This window comes from Tamandua tetradactyla, chromosome 3, assembly GCF_023851605.1.
Source record: "Tamandua tetradactyla isolate mTamTet1 chromosome 3, mTamTet1.pri, whole genome shotgun sequence".
Lineage (NCBI taxonomy): Eukaryota > Metazoa > Chordata > Mammalia > Pilosa > Myrmecophagidae > Tamandua > Tamandua tetradactyla.
In genome coordinates, this window is record NC_135329.1 from 40,998,773 (window position 1) to 41,012,480 (window position 13,708).

Consider the following 13,708-nt stretch of genomic DNA (forward strand, 5'->3'; position numbering starts at 1 on the left):
CCAGTGTGGTAAAACATTTTCCTTTCTAGGATACGCCTTGCACAGTGTCATCAGTGTGATGGCTTAACTCCTTCAATAGCCTGTCAACATCCTTACACACTTAGTTTACGGGACTATGAATCTAAGCTCCTAATCTGGGAGTCAAAGGTAAGAATTTGGGCCAAACCTACCATTTCGGAGTTATTCCTATTATCTTATTTTAGCTGCATGCCTGCTGCTTCAGTCCTCAACATGCTTTTCAAGATTTCGTGTCCTTTTTCTTACATGCAAGGTGCTCTCCTCAATTCTTCAGCCTCTCAAAATGTGACTTGTCCTTCAAGACCCAGCTAACGTCTATCTAATTCATGAAATCTTTTCTGTCATTCCCATGACTGTCTCTACTCATGGAAGCCAGAGGCTTCATTTCATCCCCACAGAGTTCACTCTAAAAGTTGCACATAGAGTGAATGACTGAATATTTAATATTTAATTGGCTGCTTAAAATAAAACAAAACCAAACCTGTGGTTTTTATCTATAAAAGGAGAAAACTGGGCTTAATTTTTCACATGACTTATTATTATATGCTATAGCATTATTATCTAATTAACTCATATCAACTCATGAGGCATGTCAAAATTATTATCTCCACCTTTTAAAGATGAGTAAACAAAAACTTAGAGACTTTAGGTAAGTTGTGAAAGGCTATAGAACTTGTAATGGACACATCAGGATTCAAGTCAGGTATTCTAGTCTCTCAAACACAAATAAAATTTTAACAAATGGAATAATCTTGTGGTAGATAGACTATTATAATTTCTATTGACTTAATTTTGTTTAAATTTAATGTCAAGTAAATGAAACATAACCTCAATTTAAATGATATATTCTAAGACATTCATTCAAATAATGTACTATTTCCACTAATTTTGAATAAATATTTTCATTAACTTTCACTAGTATTATTTTTTGTGTATGTGTTTGTGTTTTGCCATTTCTTACTAAGTAAAAATATATGCTATATGGTGGGGGTCACATTTCATTCTTTTTTCCATGTGAGTGTCCTGTTATTGCAGCATCATTTGTTGAATTTTTGTTTGTTTGTTTCTTGGGGGAAGTGCACAGACTGGCACTCAAACCCGGGTCTCCCGCATGGCAAGTGAGAATTCTACCACTGAAATACTCCTGCGCCCCCAGTAAAAATATTTTTAATGGTGAATTATAGCTATTTCAATTTAGTATAGTGTTGACGTTACAACCATAAATCCCGTTCCTTCTCCTGGAAAAGGATTTTGTTCCCTGGGATTCATTTTCTTAATAGTAAAGGAGGGTGTAGGATTTGGGGATTTCTAAGGCAACTTCCAGCTCTGAATCTCTGCAGTTTATACTTTAGTGAGGAACTGTGAAGGGAATGCAATATCAGGGTAAATGAGACACAGCTCTCTTTCATTAGGATTTTACAATCTGGTTATTGGGAATATAATTTATCCCTAGAATAATATTAGTTTTCAGAATAAATAACTAGTTAAATAATAAGAAAATAAGTGATAACATAAAATAATAATAAATAAGTAAATAAAATCAACCATTACGTTGCTATTAAAATGTACTTGCTCTGCAAAATGCTGACAAGTTTTCATTCTTTCATTGTGCACGTCCCCTAAAAGGACGTCTGTTTCTACAGATCAGTCATTAGCAGCAGTAAATAACCTTATTCAGGTCAAACAGCTGGTTAAGAACACTGTTAATTTCATTTAGGGTAGTCTTCTTGGTTATGACTATGAAAAAGGAATTCCAAGCTACAAAGTTTTTATCACAGATCCTTACTTAGAAAACAGGGAAAAAACAGGGCAAATGTACATTATTTTGGGTTAGAAAGGTGTATCTAGTAGTTGTGTTAACAGTTAATTCCAGCAGTATTGGTCATCCATTGCACCATGGCATTGAGGGGATCCTAGAATCAAATGGAGCAGGCAAAGTCTTGTCCCCAAGTGAAGGGACATCCAGCAAGCCATGTGATAAACGAGAAAAATAACTCAGTAAATGCTAACTGGCTCCAGTATTCACCCAAGAGATCTCTTCAAGAGGTGAATGCTTCAAGCCTCAAATTCCTGCTACAAAACATAGCTTAAAATGAGTATTTTAAATTAATTTTGGCATTTCCCCTCATCCTAAAAGCACTGTCATAAAGAAGAACTGGCATTATAGATGTAACCATGATACTAAAATTTTTCAGATATAGTACAAAATGCAAGTTACTTCCACAGTCTCAATGAAATGGAAGTTAAATAAGTCATTATGAGCATTTGAAAGACCCTATTAGTTGTGCCTCTAATAGTGAATATGTGCAGTGATATAGGGTTTTACCGGAGTAAAACAAAAAATGCATAACTGTTCAATGAGATAGCCATTACTGCTTTTTAATGAGAAATAAAAATAATTTTATTTGCATATTTCCAAGTGAAGAAAGACTTATTTAGAATGGCAAGGTAGAAATAAATTTAGAACTCAACCACACTGGTTAATATGCTATCATTCTTTTAGAACCATAATTTTCATAATTTTAAATTTAAAAGCAAACATTTTTTGGTTTCAATTTTCTTTAAAAGAAATCACCGCTTTATATAAAATTGGACTCCTTTAATTTTCAGTATTACTCTTTGGGCCAATCAATTGAGCAACAGCTTCATCAGCTAAAGGTCTAAAATAAATTAGAGAAATTTAAATATAAATCAGACTTCTGATGCATAACACAGCCCCAAGAGTTATAATAGTGTATGGGTATCTGCAACTCAAGAAAGGAGACTGAAAATACTTTAAGCTGGATAATAACCATGTCAAATGAAGGGGAAAGAACCTTGATTTGCTGATAGTGTTTCTTTTTTCGTTACAGTTTGACGTTGATTTTATTCAACTGTTTGACGTTGACTTTGTTCAACATTTCACATTTCCAACAGAAGCATTTGCCTCGTTTTATGTAAGCAGAACTCCAGGTCAAATGACTAATGGCCAAATATGGCACTGGCTCTATTGTGTCTGTGGAAGCATAAAAATAAAATTTCCACAAGATTTTAACTAGCACTGGGTTAATATAATATGACAGTAATTCAGAGCGCCCTTGAAAGAAAGCACATAATTTGTACTCAGCAATTAAACCACAGTGTATGCTGGGCTTGCATAGAGAAATCAGCTGTTTTATGCCAAGTAACAGAATTATATGAAAAAGAAATTAGAATAAAAGTGACTTTAACTTCTTTAAAGTTACTTAAAGAGTAAAGTTTGAGACATGAAAGATAAGAATAGGGGAGTCATTTTACATTTGTAAACATTTATCATTCATATTAATAATTGCCTCAGTTAATCCCGTGACAATCTGGAACAATCCTTTTCTGCCACCTATAGCTTCCATGATGTTTATAAACTACTATTAAAAAGCAAAAACAGGGTACATGGTGGATCAATGGTAGAAGGCTTGCCTTCCATGCGGGAGACCCGGGCTTGATTTCCGGACCACACACCACCATCCTTCCCCCCCAAAATACAAAAAACACAACAACCTGAAAACACAAATAAAAGCAACCTCTACCATATTGTATTTGGCTCTCAGGACATTCTCTAAAGTCGAGTATATGCTTAAAACATTTTTTTTTTAAATGGTTCATCAGCTACTGGTTTTGCAGACTGTCACTCAAACCTGGTGCATGTCTGGGTATGGCTAATCTTTCCAATAACCAAGGCTGTTATCTGTACTCTACCTAGGTCCTCCTCTGCTGGCCCTGGAAAACTGATGCCCGGCTGGGCCAGATCTCCGCCCTCTTCCTCTGTAAAGACAGAAACAAAATGATTCTTTAATACCTTTCAGGTGTAGGCTGCAGTCATCCAAAGTGCATCTTCCCAACTCTTCACTTTAAACTCTCTAACACGAGAAACACTTTCATATTTTTGCAAATGGCTCTGCTCAGAGCCTGACATTTTATGCCAATGACCCCCGGAACGACTGTCGTTTTTAATTGCAAAACATCACTGCAATTGCAGGCCCACATTGCCACCATTTTTGTACCAAGGAAGTGACTTAGGCAGTGCATTCAAATTGTTCTTAGTTTCATGTTTGGTTTAAGATCAGATTTATTACATTTTTTTGTCTGCATTAGAACAAAATGTTGATCATCGGTCCCACTAGTATTTTATTTATTCCCAGCTAGTTGAATCCCATATGGGCATTGCATGAGCCATGATAGAGCCTAGAAGATTTTTTACTATTCCATGCCTCATTCAGCAATATCCAAAGCCTGCTGTTACTATTTTTAATGCTTATATTAGTTCACATTAGGTCAATTTTGTCCAAAACACTAATTTCCTTTCTTTCTGTTGGTAGAACATTTCAGGTCACTGCCATCGATTGTCAATTGTTCACTCTGCTTATAATATAAAAGCAGACGCTGCTTTCTTAGAATGACATCATTGTTTGGCTGTGAAAGATCTTAGACACCATTTAGTACTGTTCTTCCTTTCCCAGAGGGGGCAACAGAGGCCAGAGAGATTAATTGATCTGCATTATTTACCCAACTAGCCTTTGGAGAGCTGGACTTGGACAGACAGTTTACCTTTCTCTGCCCTGTGATCTGTCCACCAAATGGGGCACTTTACTCTCCACGTTTGATTTGGTTTCCACCTTGGCTGCAAGGACCATTGTATATATACTCCGTGATGCCAAGGGACTCTGTCCCACACTAAAACTGCAGTGAGAGTGGTGTATACATCCTGTCTGAATATGGAGACAGGGAGTTTTAAATAAGGAGTCTTTTGGCAATACGTTTTATATATATTAGTCATGATTTTGGCACACAGTCCATAAATCTAACTATATATTCAGACTCTGAACATGTATTTGACTATGCATTTATGCAGGCTTCTAATATTTATGAATAGGCTTTGAGGTAACATGCTACATTTACATACCTCTTGAATCATAAGTTTAATTGATAATGTTTTACTTTGCAAAAGGATTTTATTTTAGAACGTTATAATCAAACCTACCGACAATAGTAATTACCAGCTTCTATTCAAGAAATCAATGTCCTTATATTCAAAGAAGTTCTGCCATTTTTATTCTGTTTGTAGAAAGTTAAGGAACGAAGATGGCAGATTTGGGAATGTAAGCCACTGAAGTAGTTACAGCCTTCTTTCGTGTACATTTGTAATAGATTTTCATTTAATGGACTCTCCTAGTCACTGCTTTTAAAAAAATATATAATAAACGTTGAGCTGAATTGGCTCCAGTATTTTACAAGGAATTTATTTAAATTATTTAATATAATTCAACCACTCTCCATTTTTTGCACTGTGAACAGTACTTTTTGCATATTTGAAGCCATGTTTTCATGCTAATGAACTGCCCTCTACAAAGCTAGCCTGTCAAATGACCACACTAAGAATGAGATCACAGATGGAGATGTTTTCATTTGTTTTGAAATATAATGGACAGGTCTAATTAAATAAAATCTCTTATTGGCTAGTTCCCATGGAGACTACAGTCATGTGGCCAATGTTATTAACTTGAAAGCAGAACCTGTATTGGTTGTATTAGAATGGAATTAGGGAGATAACCAAAGCACAATTCCTTAAACACGGCTCTCATTTGTTCTCCTTAGTTTGAACATACATACACCACAGAGAAAAATGACACAAGCTTTAACAATGACCTTGAAGGATGAGTTGAAGTTACACTGTTAACATTACAAGTATGAGTGCTCAGCTAACAAAAACGCTGAGAACATGAAGAAAATAAACAGAATATACACAGTGAGTTTTTAAAAAGCTGCATATTGCACATACAGCATAAGCCTAGTACAATAAACCTACAGTTCTACAAGAGTAACACATCTAATTATTTTGAGAACCATATTCCAAGGTTGATGAGTAGGTATGTTTGGAGGTCAGTCCTGAATTTTATGGGTAGGAATGATTAGCTTTATACCGTACCTGTGCTCTTGCAGTTTATCAGTTCAAGATAAGGTGAGGCCTAGAAGCAGTTTTACTAGATTTGCCCTAAATGCCTTGAAAGGGACTGTGTTTTAATTGTTTTTTGCCTTAGCTGATAAAGTTTCATTCAAAGTGTACGTTGGTATAATTAGTAACTACAATCCTTCCTTACCCAACAAGCCTTTTTATTTTCAGCTTAAAATTATTTTTCTACTGTTTACCTACCTCTGGTTCAAAATATATTTCCAGGCAAATGTCCTGTTCAGACTTATAGGTGGTTTCTTGCATTCTTAGCATCAAATAAAGTGGATGCTAATTAAGGTTTGCAGAATGAACTGAATGAATGAAACCAGAAAGATGCATAGGCTGACCTTCTTTGACATCTCTTGAATTCAATTACCATCTTAATGATGGCAGGGACCATACTTTGTACCTGTACTGCAGTCTCTCCAGATCGTCATCAGTTTTGTCTTTGGAATGTAATGAATAAAAGGTGAGATTGAAAAAGAAGAGAATGAAGATGTGTATTAATAGAGTATTAGCCATGACAGAGTCTACAGCAGGGATGGTGATTAGCTAAAGAAAAACTATCTTAAATGCTTTACATACTGTCCATTCACAAAAGACTGAAATAATGTGAGCACAGTCTGCCTCTATTTAGGATTAAAGAGATACTTCAAGACTCATTCTTTCTCTTCTGTGCCAATTCATGACAAGTGTAGAGAGCCGCTTTCCGGGTTTGGCCTAGTGGACACGCTGCAGCCTGCTCTAGAGTTCCCCCCGCCCATCGAGTGAGCTAAGATGGCGCTCACATCCTGCTTTTGCAAATGACGCACACGCCCACCAACCCTATCTTCCAATCACCTCTGTATACGTGGCACTAACCTATTGGGTTTGGGCACAGTATATAAGAGGTTACCCGGACGGGGTGGGCGGAGACGACCCACAGGGAGCCGTGCCTGACGGCCGCATAGAGGTTGCTCCCCCGCGGGAAATTTCGCCCGCGCGGAACCTGTAACAGAGAATGCAAGCTTAACTCCAGTAAAGGTCTGTGCTTACAACTGCTACGTGTCTTGGACCTGTGTTTCTCACCAGCGCGGATTTGTCTGCGTCTCTCTGTCTCTCCTCATTGTCTCACCCGCCGGCCGGGGGCTTGACGCTGAGCGAGAAGTCGCGGACAAGTGGTGGCCCATACGGGGAACCCTTCTGCTGCCTTTTCTCGAGCTGGTGAGGACGCGCATCCTGAGCTCGCAGCGGACTTCCCGCGTTTGATCACCGCGAGAAGGTGAGTGCTTCTTATTACGTGAGAGTTAAGGGCTGTGGGCGTTCAGGTAGCCCCAGTGACTCGGAAGAGCTCTCCGAGTGATTAAAGACAGTGCCGACTGCAAGCATGGGGCAGTCAGGAAGTTCACCTTTGTTAGCTCCCTTAAAGACCCTTTTAGCGGACGGCTCCTGTGAAAGTGAGCCGCCCACTTGCAAGCCGCCAGAGTCAGACATTAGTTCGGACGACTCTGACTCGGAGTCAGATAGTAATGAGACCGAGGGTGCAGACGCGCCTCCGCCGATCGATTGGGGGAGGCCCCCTGTCTCACCCACGCAGCCTTCCGCTCCGCCAGCGCCCCCGGGGATGCAACAGTTTCCGGTGAATGGTTTTGGTGATCTCGCCAAAAACCCTCACCACGGGCTCCCTCTGGTGGCCGAATCAGGTAATTACAGTGGCCCTCCTTTGCGAGACCCGGAACCCCTTACAGGCTGGTCGGGGGAGGGGCAGTTACAGCCGTACCCCCCGCCTGCGTACGCGAGCCCTCGAGACCTTACGTCACCAAGTGATGGAGGGAGACATTTCTGGAAATGGAACCCCTTTTCAGCCTTTAGACCTTTCGGTATGATGGGTGGTTGCCAGCCGCTTAAGCCAGAACCAGTCTCAGAGATGTACCCGGTTATTATCAATCCCCAAGGTAATAACCAGTATGAGCCATATGATTACAAAATTTTAAAGGAATTGAGGCAGGCTGTCCATCAGTATGGCCCCAATGCCCCTTATACCCTGAACATGATTGAAAACCTCTCCGCCCTGAATCATACACCCGCAGATATTTTTCAGCTGGCCCGTGCTTGTTTACCACAGGGCCGGTATATAGATTGGAAAGCATGGTTTGAGGAGCTAGCTGAGGAACAAGCCGCAAAAAACGCAGCGGGGAGACATGGCGGGTGGAATGCAGATATGCTATTGGGGAAAGGTGCCCACTCCCAGAATCAAACAGGGTTCCCTCAAGAAGTCTACGCCCAGATTTTCCGCTGTTTCGTAGGAGCCTGGAAAAAGCTGACAGGTGAGGGAGAGGCTCAAGCCTCACTCAGCAACATACATCAGGGCCCCACAGAACCCTTCGTGGATTTTGTAGCCAAAATGCAAACTGCGGCTGAGAGAATTTTCTCAGATCCAGGAGTGGCAGAGACTGTAGTTAAACAAATGATATTTGAGCAGTGCAACAAGGAATGTAAAGTTATCCTAGCACAAAACAGAGGGAAAAGCTTGACAGAATGGGTTCGGCTCTGCAGGGATGCTGGTAGCCCGTTAACTAATGCAGGTCTAGCTGCCATGCTAGCCAGCTCCTTACAAGTAGCTGCAAAGAAATCCAAAGACCTAGGAACAAAGCCAAGAGGATGTTATCATTGTGGCCAGTTGGGACACATTAAGAGAAACTGTCCCAATAAAGGCCAACCACCTGCCACTCAACAGTTTGGTAGACCATATGCGGCAACCAGGCTATGTGGCCGTTGCCACAAGGGACCCCATCGCGCAGAAGACTGTAGGTCAGCCTTCAATGCGCAGGGTGTGCACCTTTCTGGCCGTCCTGAACAGGACCCAAAAAACGGGCAGAGGGGGTCCACCCTTTCGGTGGACCCCCCTGCATGCCATCCGGCGACACAACACCCGTCCAAATTCGCGCATCCCCTGGATCAGCAGGACTGGACCTCTGTGCCACCTCCAGGCTTGTACTGACCCCCTCCATGGGTGTCCAGTTGATAGGGACCTCCTTTAAAGGGCCCTTACCAACGAAGACTGTTGGGCTTATAATAGGGAGGGCATCCACAGCCCTGAAAGGACTAACAGTCATACCAGGCGTTGTAGATTCAGATTTCACAGGTTACGCCCAAGTTATGGTACAATCTCAGCAAGGTACTCTGGTCATTGCAAAAGGTGATAAGCTGGCACAGCTCTTGCTCTTACCCAGCTTACATACATTCTTTCCGAGTAGACCCAGACAGAGAAGAGATAAGGGATTTGGGTCTTCTGGAGAAGTTTTTGAGGGCCTCCATATGTCTCTGGAGTCTCGACCCATGCTGACTATTAAGGTACAAGGCAGATCCTTCCTGGGCCTGCTAGATACCGGGGCCGATCGATCAATTATAAGACAACAAGACTGGCCCTCCACCTGGCCGACGTGCAAGGCGGAGGACACCATTAGAGGAATAGGCCAGGTCTCAGCACCCATGCTGAGTGCCACTGCCCTCCACTGGGCAGATGAAGAAGGACATCAAGGCAGTTTTCAACCTTATGTACTACCCTTGCCTGTGTCCTTATGGGGAAGAGACATTCTAGCCCAGATGGATGTTACATTGACCAGTAACTGCTCTCCGGCCTCTAAGCATCTCTTAAAAGGAATGGGATATGTCCCTGGCAAAGGCTTAGGAGCCTCATTGCAGGGACACACCATGCCCGTACAGACTGCTTCCAATTTTAATAGACTAGGCCTGGGTTTTTCCTAGGGGCCACTGAGGGGAGACTCCCACCCACACCTATAAAACTAAAGTGGAAGACCAGTACCCCAGTGTGGGTGCCTCAGTGGCCCTTACCAAAAGAAAAGCTGTCAGCATTGCATACTCTAGTGTCTATACAGCTAAAAGAGAGCCATATCATTCCCTCCACATCGCCTTGGAACACACCCGTATTTGTCATAAAGAAAAAATCAGGCAGATGGAGATTGTTACATGATTTAAGAACCATCAATAACTGTATGGAGCCTTTAGGACCTGTTCAAATGGGGTTACCCCTCCTCTCAGCTTTGCCAGAACACTGGCCCATTATCATCCTAGATCTTAAGGATTGCTTCTTTTCCATCCCACTTCACCCTGAAGATACTCCAAAATTTGCTTTTACTGTGCCCTCTCTTAACCAAGAGGAGCCCTGTCAACGCTTCGAGTGGACGGTCCTGCCCCAGGGCATGACTAATAGTCCTACCATGTGCCAGCTGTATGTTGCTACAAAGCTAGCTAGCACTCGGCAGCAGTTCCCCCAAGTGAAAATCATCCATTATATGGATGACATTCTCTTAGCCCATAAAGACACAGATCTTCTTAAAACAGCTTTATCACATTTAGTCCTTAGTCTTAGAGAAGCCAACCTGGAAGTGGCCCCTGAAAAAATCCAGATGACAGAAATTACCACCTTCCTGGGGGCAAAAATCATGCCTCAGCATGTTTCCCCCCAAAAAGTGTCTCTCAGAGTAGATGACATACATACCCTTAATGATCTGCAAAAGCTTATGGGAGATATCAATTGGGTTCGTCCGTACTTAAAGATCACCAATGCCAAATTAACACCTTTGTTTGATTTGCTAAAAGGAGATTCAGACCTACACTCGCCCCGGTGTCTCACCCCAGAGGCGAGGCAAGCACTACGTCAGGTAGAACAGGCGCTCAGTAGTGCTGCTTTAAAAAGAATAGACCCCCAAAAGCCATTCGAAGCCTGCTTACTGCCAACAAAACTACAGCCCACGGCAGTGCTATGGCAACAGGGACCATTACTCTGGGTCCACCCTGGAATTTCCCCTAAGAAAAGTTTAGAGCATTTTCCTACAGCAATTGCAGAGTTGGCATTGGAGGCCATCAAGAAGGCCATACAGCATTTTGGCCAACAGCCTAAGTACCTCAGAGTACCTTACTCTTCTCAGCAACTTGAGATACTTACTGGATGTATAGATCAGTGGGCCATCCTCCGATGTACCTTTTCGGGAGAAATTGATAACCAATACCCAAAAGATCCCCTCTTACAATTCGTCACCCGTCACCCAGTAATCTTTCCTAAGGTAACTTCATCTAAGCCACTAGTGAACGCCCTCACCGTGTACACGGACGGTTCCAGCTCCGGTTCAGGAGCATATTGCGTAGAAGGAGGTTCTCCTAAAACTGTGTTCTTCCAACCACAGAGACCTCAATGGGTAGAATTACAGGTCATTATTACAGTCCTGAAAGAAATTACCGATCCCCTAAATATTATATCTGATTCGATTTATGTCGTAAATTCTGTAAATATTTTAGAGACGGTGGGCATTATAAAATATTCCTCCTCAGTAAGACCATTCTTTATCAAACTTCAAGAGACAATATGTGCCAGACAACATCCTTTCTACATAACTCACATTAGAGCGCACACAGGCCTGCCAGGCCCCATGGCACAGGGAAATCACGTAGTGGATGTGGCCACTCGACAGCCACATATCTTCCCTGCGCTGACACCGTGTCAACAGGCCCAAGAGTTTCATACTAAATTTCATGTCAATGCAAGCACCTTAGTCAGACAGTTTCACATACCGCGTGCAGCTGCCAGAGATATAGTCAGAGCCTGCAATAATTGTGCAGAACAGAGGGTAGTCCCTTCAGTTGGAGTTAACCCTAAAGGTCTCATCCCGGGAGACATTTGGCAAATGGATGTCACCCATCACTCAGAGTATGGTAAAGTTAAATACCTGCATGTGTCAGTGGATACTTGTTCTCAAGTTTTATTTGCCTCTGCCGAATCAGGAGAAAGAGTCCACCAAGTAATTGCACACTGCCTTGCCGCTTGGGCAGCTTGGGGTAAGCCGAAAATATTAAAAACAGATAACGGACCTGCTTACACCAGCAAAGCCTTCCAAAGATTTTGTGCAAATATGGAAGTGCAATTAAAACATGGTATCCCTTACAACCCTCAAGGGCAAGGAATCATTGAAAGAGCACACAGGTCTCTTAAAGACTTGCTCAAAAAACAGAAAGGGGGAATAGGCCACGGCCTGTCCCCGAAGGCTCAACTGTCTGTAGCCTTATTTACATATAATTTTTTAAATGAAAATGCACAAGGAATGACACCTGCCCTACAGCACACCACTCCGAGTCCTCCACATAGAGGTCTAGTCCGTTGGAAGGATGTCCTGTCAGGACAATGGCAAGGCCCTGACCCAGTGCTCAGCTGGGCCAGAGGCTCTGTTTGTGTTTTTCCCCAGGAGCCAGGACGTCAACCAGTGTGGGTTCCGGAAAGACTGGTGAGAACCGTGACGTCGCCCGAGGACGCCAAGGAACTGTTGCCCAGAAAATTGATAAGCCTCCAACCAGAGCCACCAGATCCGGTCTCCAACTCTGCTGATGACGGCGGCGACTGACGAGATAGCAACGAAAGCGCCGGTCACCCTTCGATTGTTTAGAAGGGGGACCAGTTTTAATAACCCCCGTTGCCTTCGACCTTTCCAAACTGGGCGAGACTGTACAAAGTCTGTGGAACCGAGTCACCTCATGGTTCTCTTGGCCCAATTTGACTACTTGGATTCTCGTGGCAGTGGGACTATTAGTGGGCTTAGTCACTGTTAAATGTTTGTTAGAACGCTTGTTCCAGACACAGCAGCAACTACGTGTTTCTACCATGTTAGCTATGTCTTCCCAGTCAAATGTGGGTGTGCGTCCCTCCTCGATAGATAGCCCGTCTGAATCACCTGGGGCAAAGCTCTTGTCAGCAAGGTTTGTTGCAGGCTCCCTGGCCACTACCCGTGTTTAGCTAGGCACCAGAGGCTGTTAATTTTGCGCGCCTAGCCGCCTCGACGGTGGAGCTGCGGCCGCAGTCCTGGCCAGACTGGGCTTGGCTCTAGCCATTGCACCGAGGCCTCCGCAGCGTTTCCTATGCCCTGGCTGTCGCTCTCATAATCCCCGCTTGACCCAGTTGCGAGGCGAAGCACTGCAGGGAGAGTCACGTGGTATCCAGTTCACGGACTCTCCGGTCTCTATATGAGGTGAGCATTCTGGTCGGTGCCAGAGGCTCCGTCGTGTGATGACGCGAGCCTAGTCCAGACTCCCCAAAGCACCAAACTATGTTGTGAGCCACTCAGGCCCACGGGAGCACCATCATCAATAGAGACACTGGGTACAAGAATACGGTCTACGGACCATGCCTCTTATAAAAACAAAAAGGGGGAGATGTAGAGAGCCGCTTTCCGGGTTTGGCCTAGTGGACACACTGCAGCCTGCTCTAGAGTTCCCCCCGCCCATCGAGTGAGCTAAGATGGCGCTCACATCCTGCTTTTGCAAATGACGCACACGCCCACCAACCCTATCTTCCAATCACCTCTGTATACGTGGCACTAACCTATTGGGTTTGGGCACAGTATATAAGAGGTTACCCGGACGGGGTGGGCGGAGACGACCCACAGGGAGCCGTGCCTGACGGCCGCATAGAGGTTGCTCCCCCGCGGGAAATTTCGCCCGCGCGGAACCTGTAACAGAGAATGCAAGCTTAACTCCAGTAAAGGTCTGTGCTTACAACTGCTACGTGTCTTGGACCTGTGTTTCTCACCAGCGCGGATTTGTCTGCGTCTCTCTGTCTCTCCTCATTGTCTCACCCGCCGGCCGGGGGCTTGACGCTGAGCGAGAAGTCGCGGACAGACAAGGAAAGGAACTATTTTGCTCTACCAAGATGGTGAAAGACAAGCAATCTAATCGACA

The 13,708-nt window shown here is 43.4% G+C and overlaps 1 protein-coding gene across 1 annotated transcript in view; it reads right to left on the minus strand.

The window, feature by feature from the left end:
• DLGAP2 (DLG associated protein 2) overlaps positions 1 to 13,708 on the minus strand; it is a 1,049,558-nt gene that overhangs the window by 234,744 nt on the left and 801,106 nt on the right. Inside the window, exon 5 of the mRNA XM_077153013.1 lies at positions 3,733 to 3,798. Coding sequence (XP_077009128.1) covers positions 3,733 to 3,798 — 66 coding nt within the window. The remainder of the gene's footprint in view (positions 1 to 3,732; positions 3,799 to 13,708) is intronic.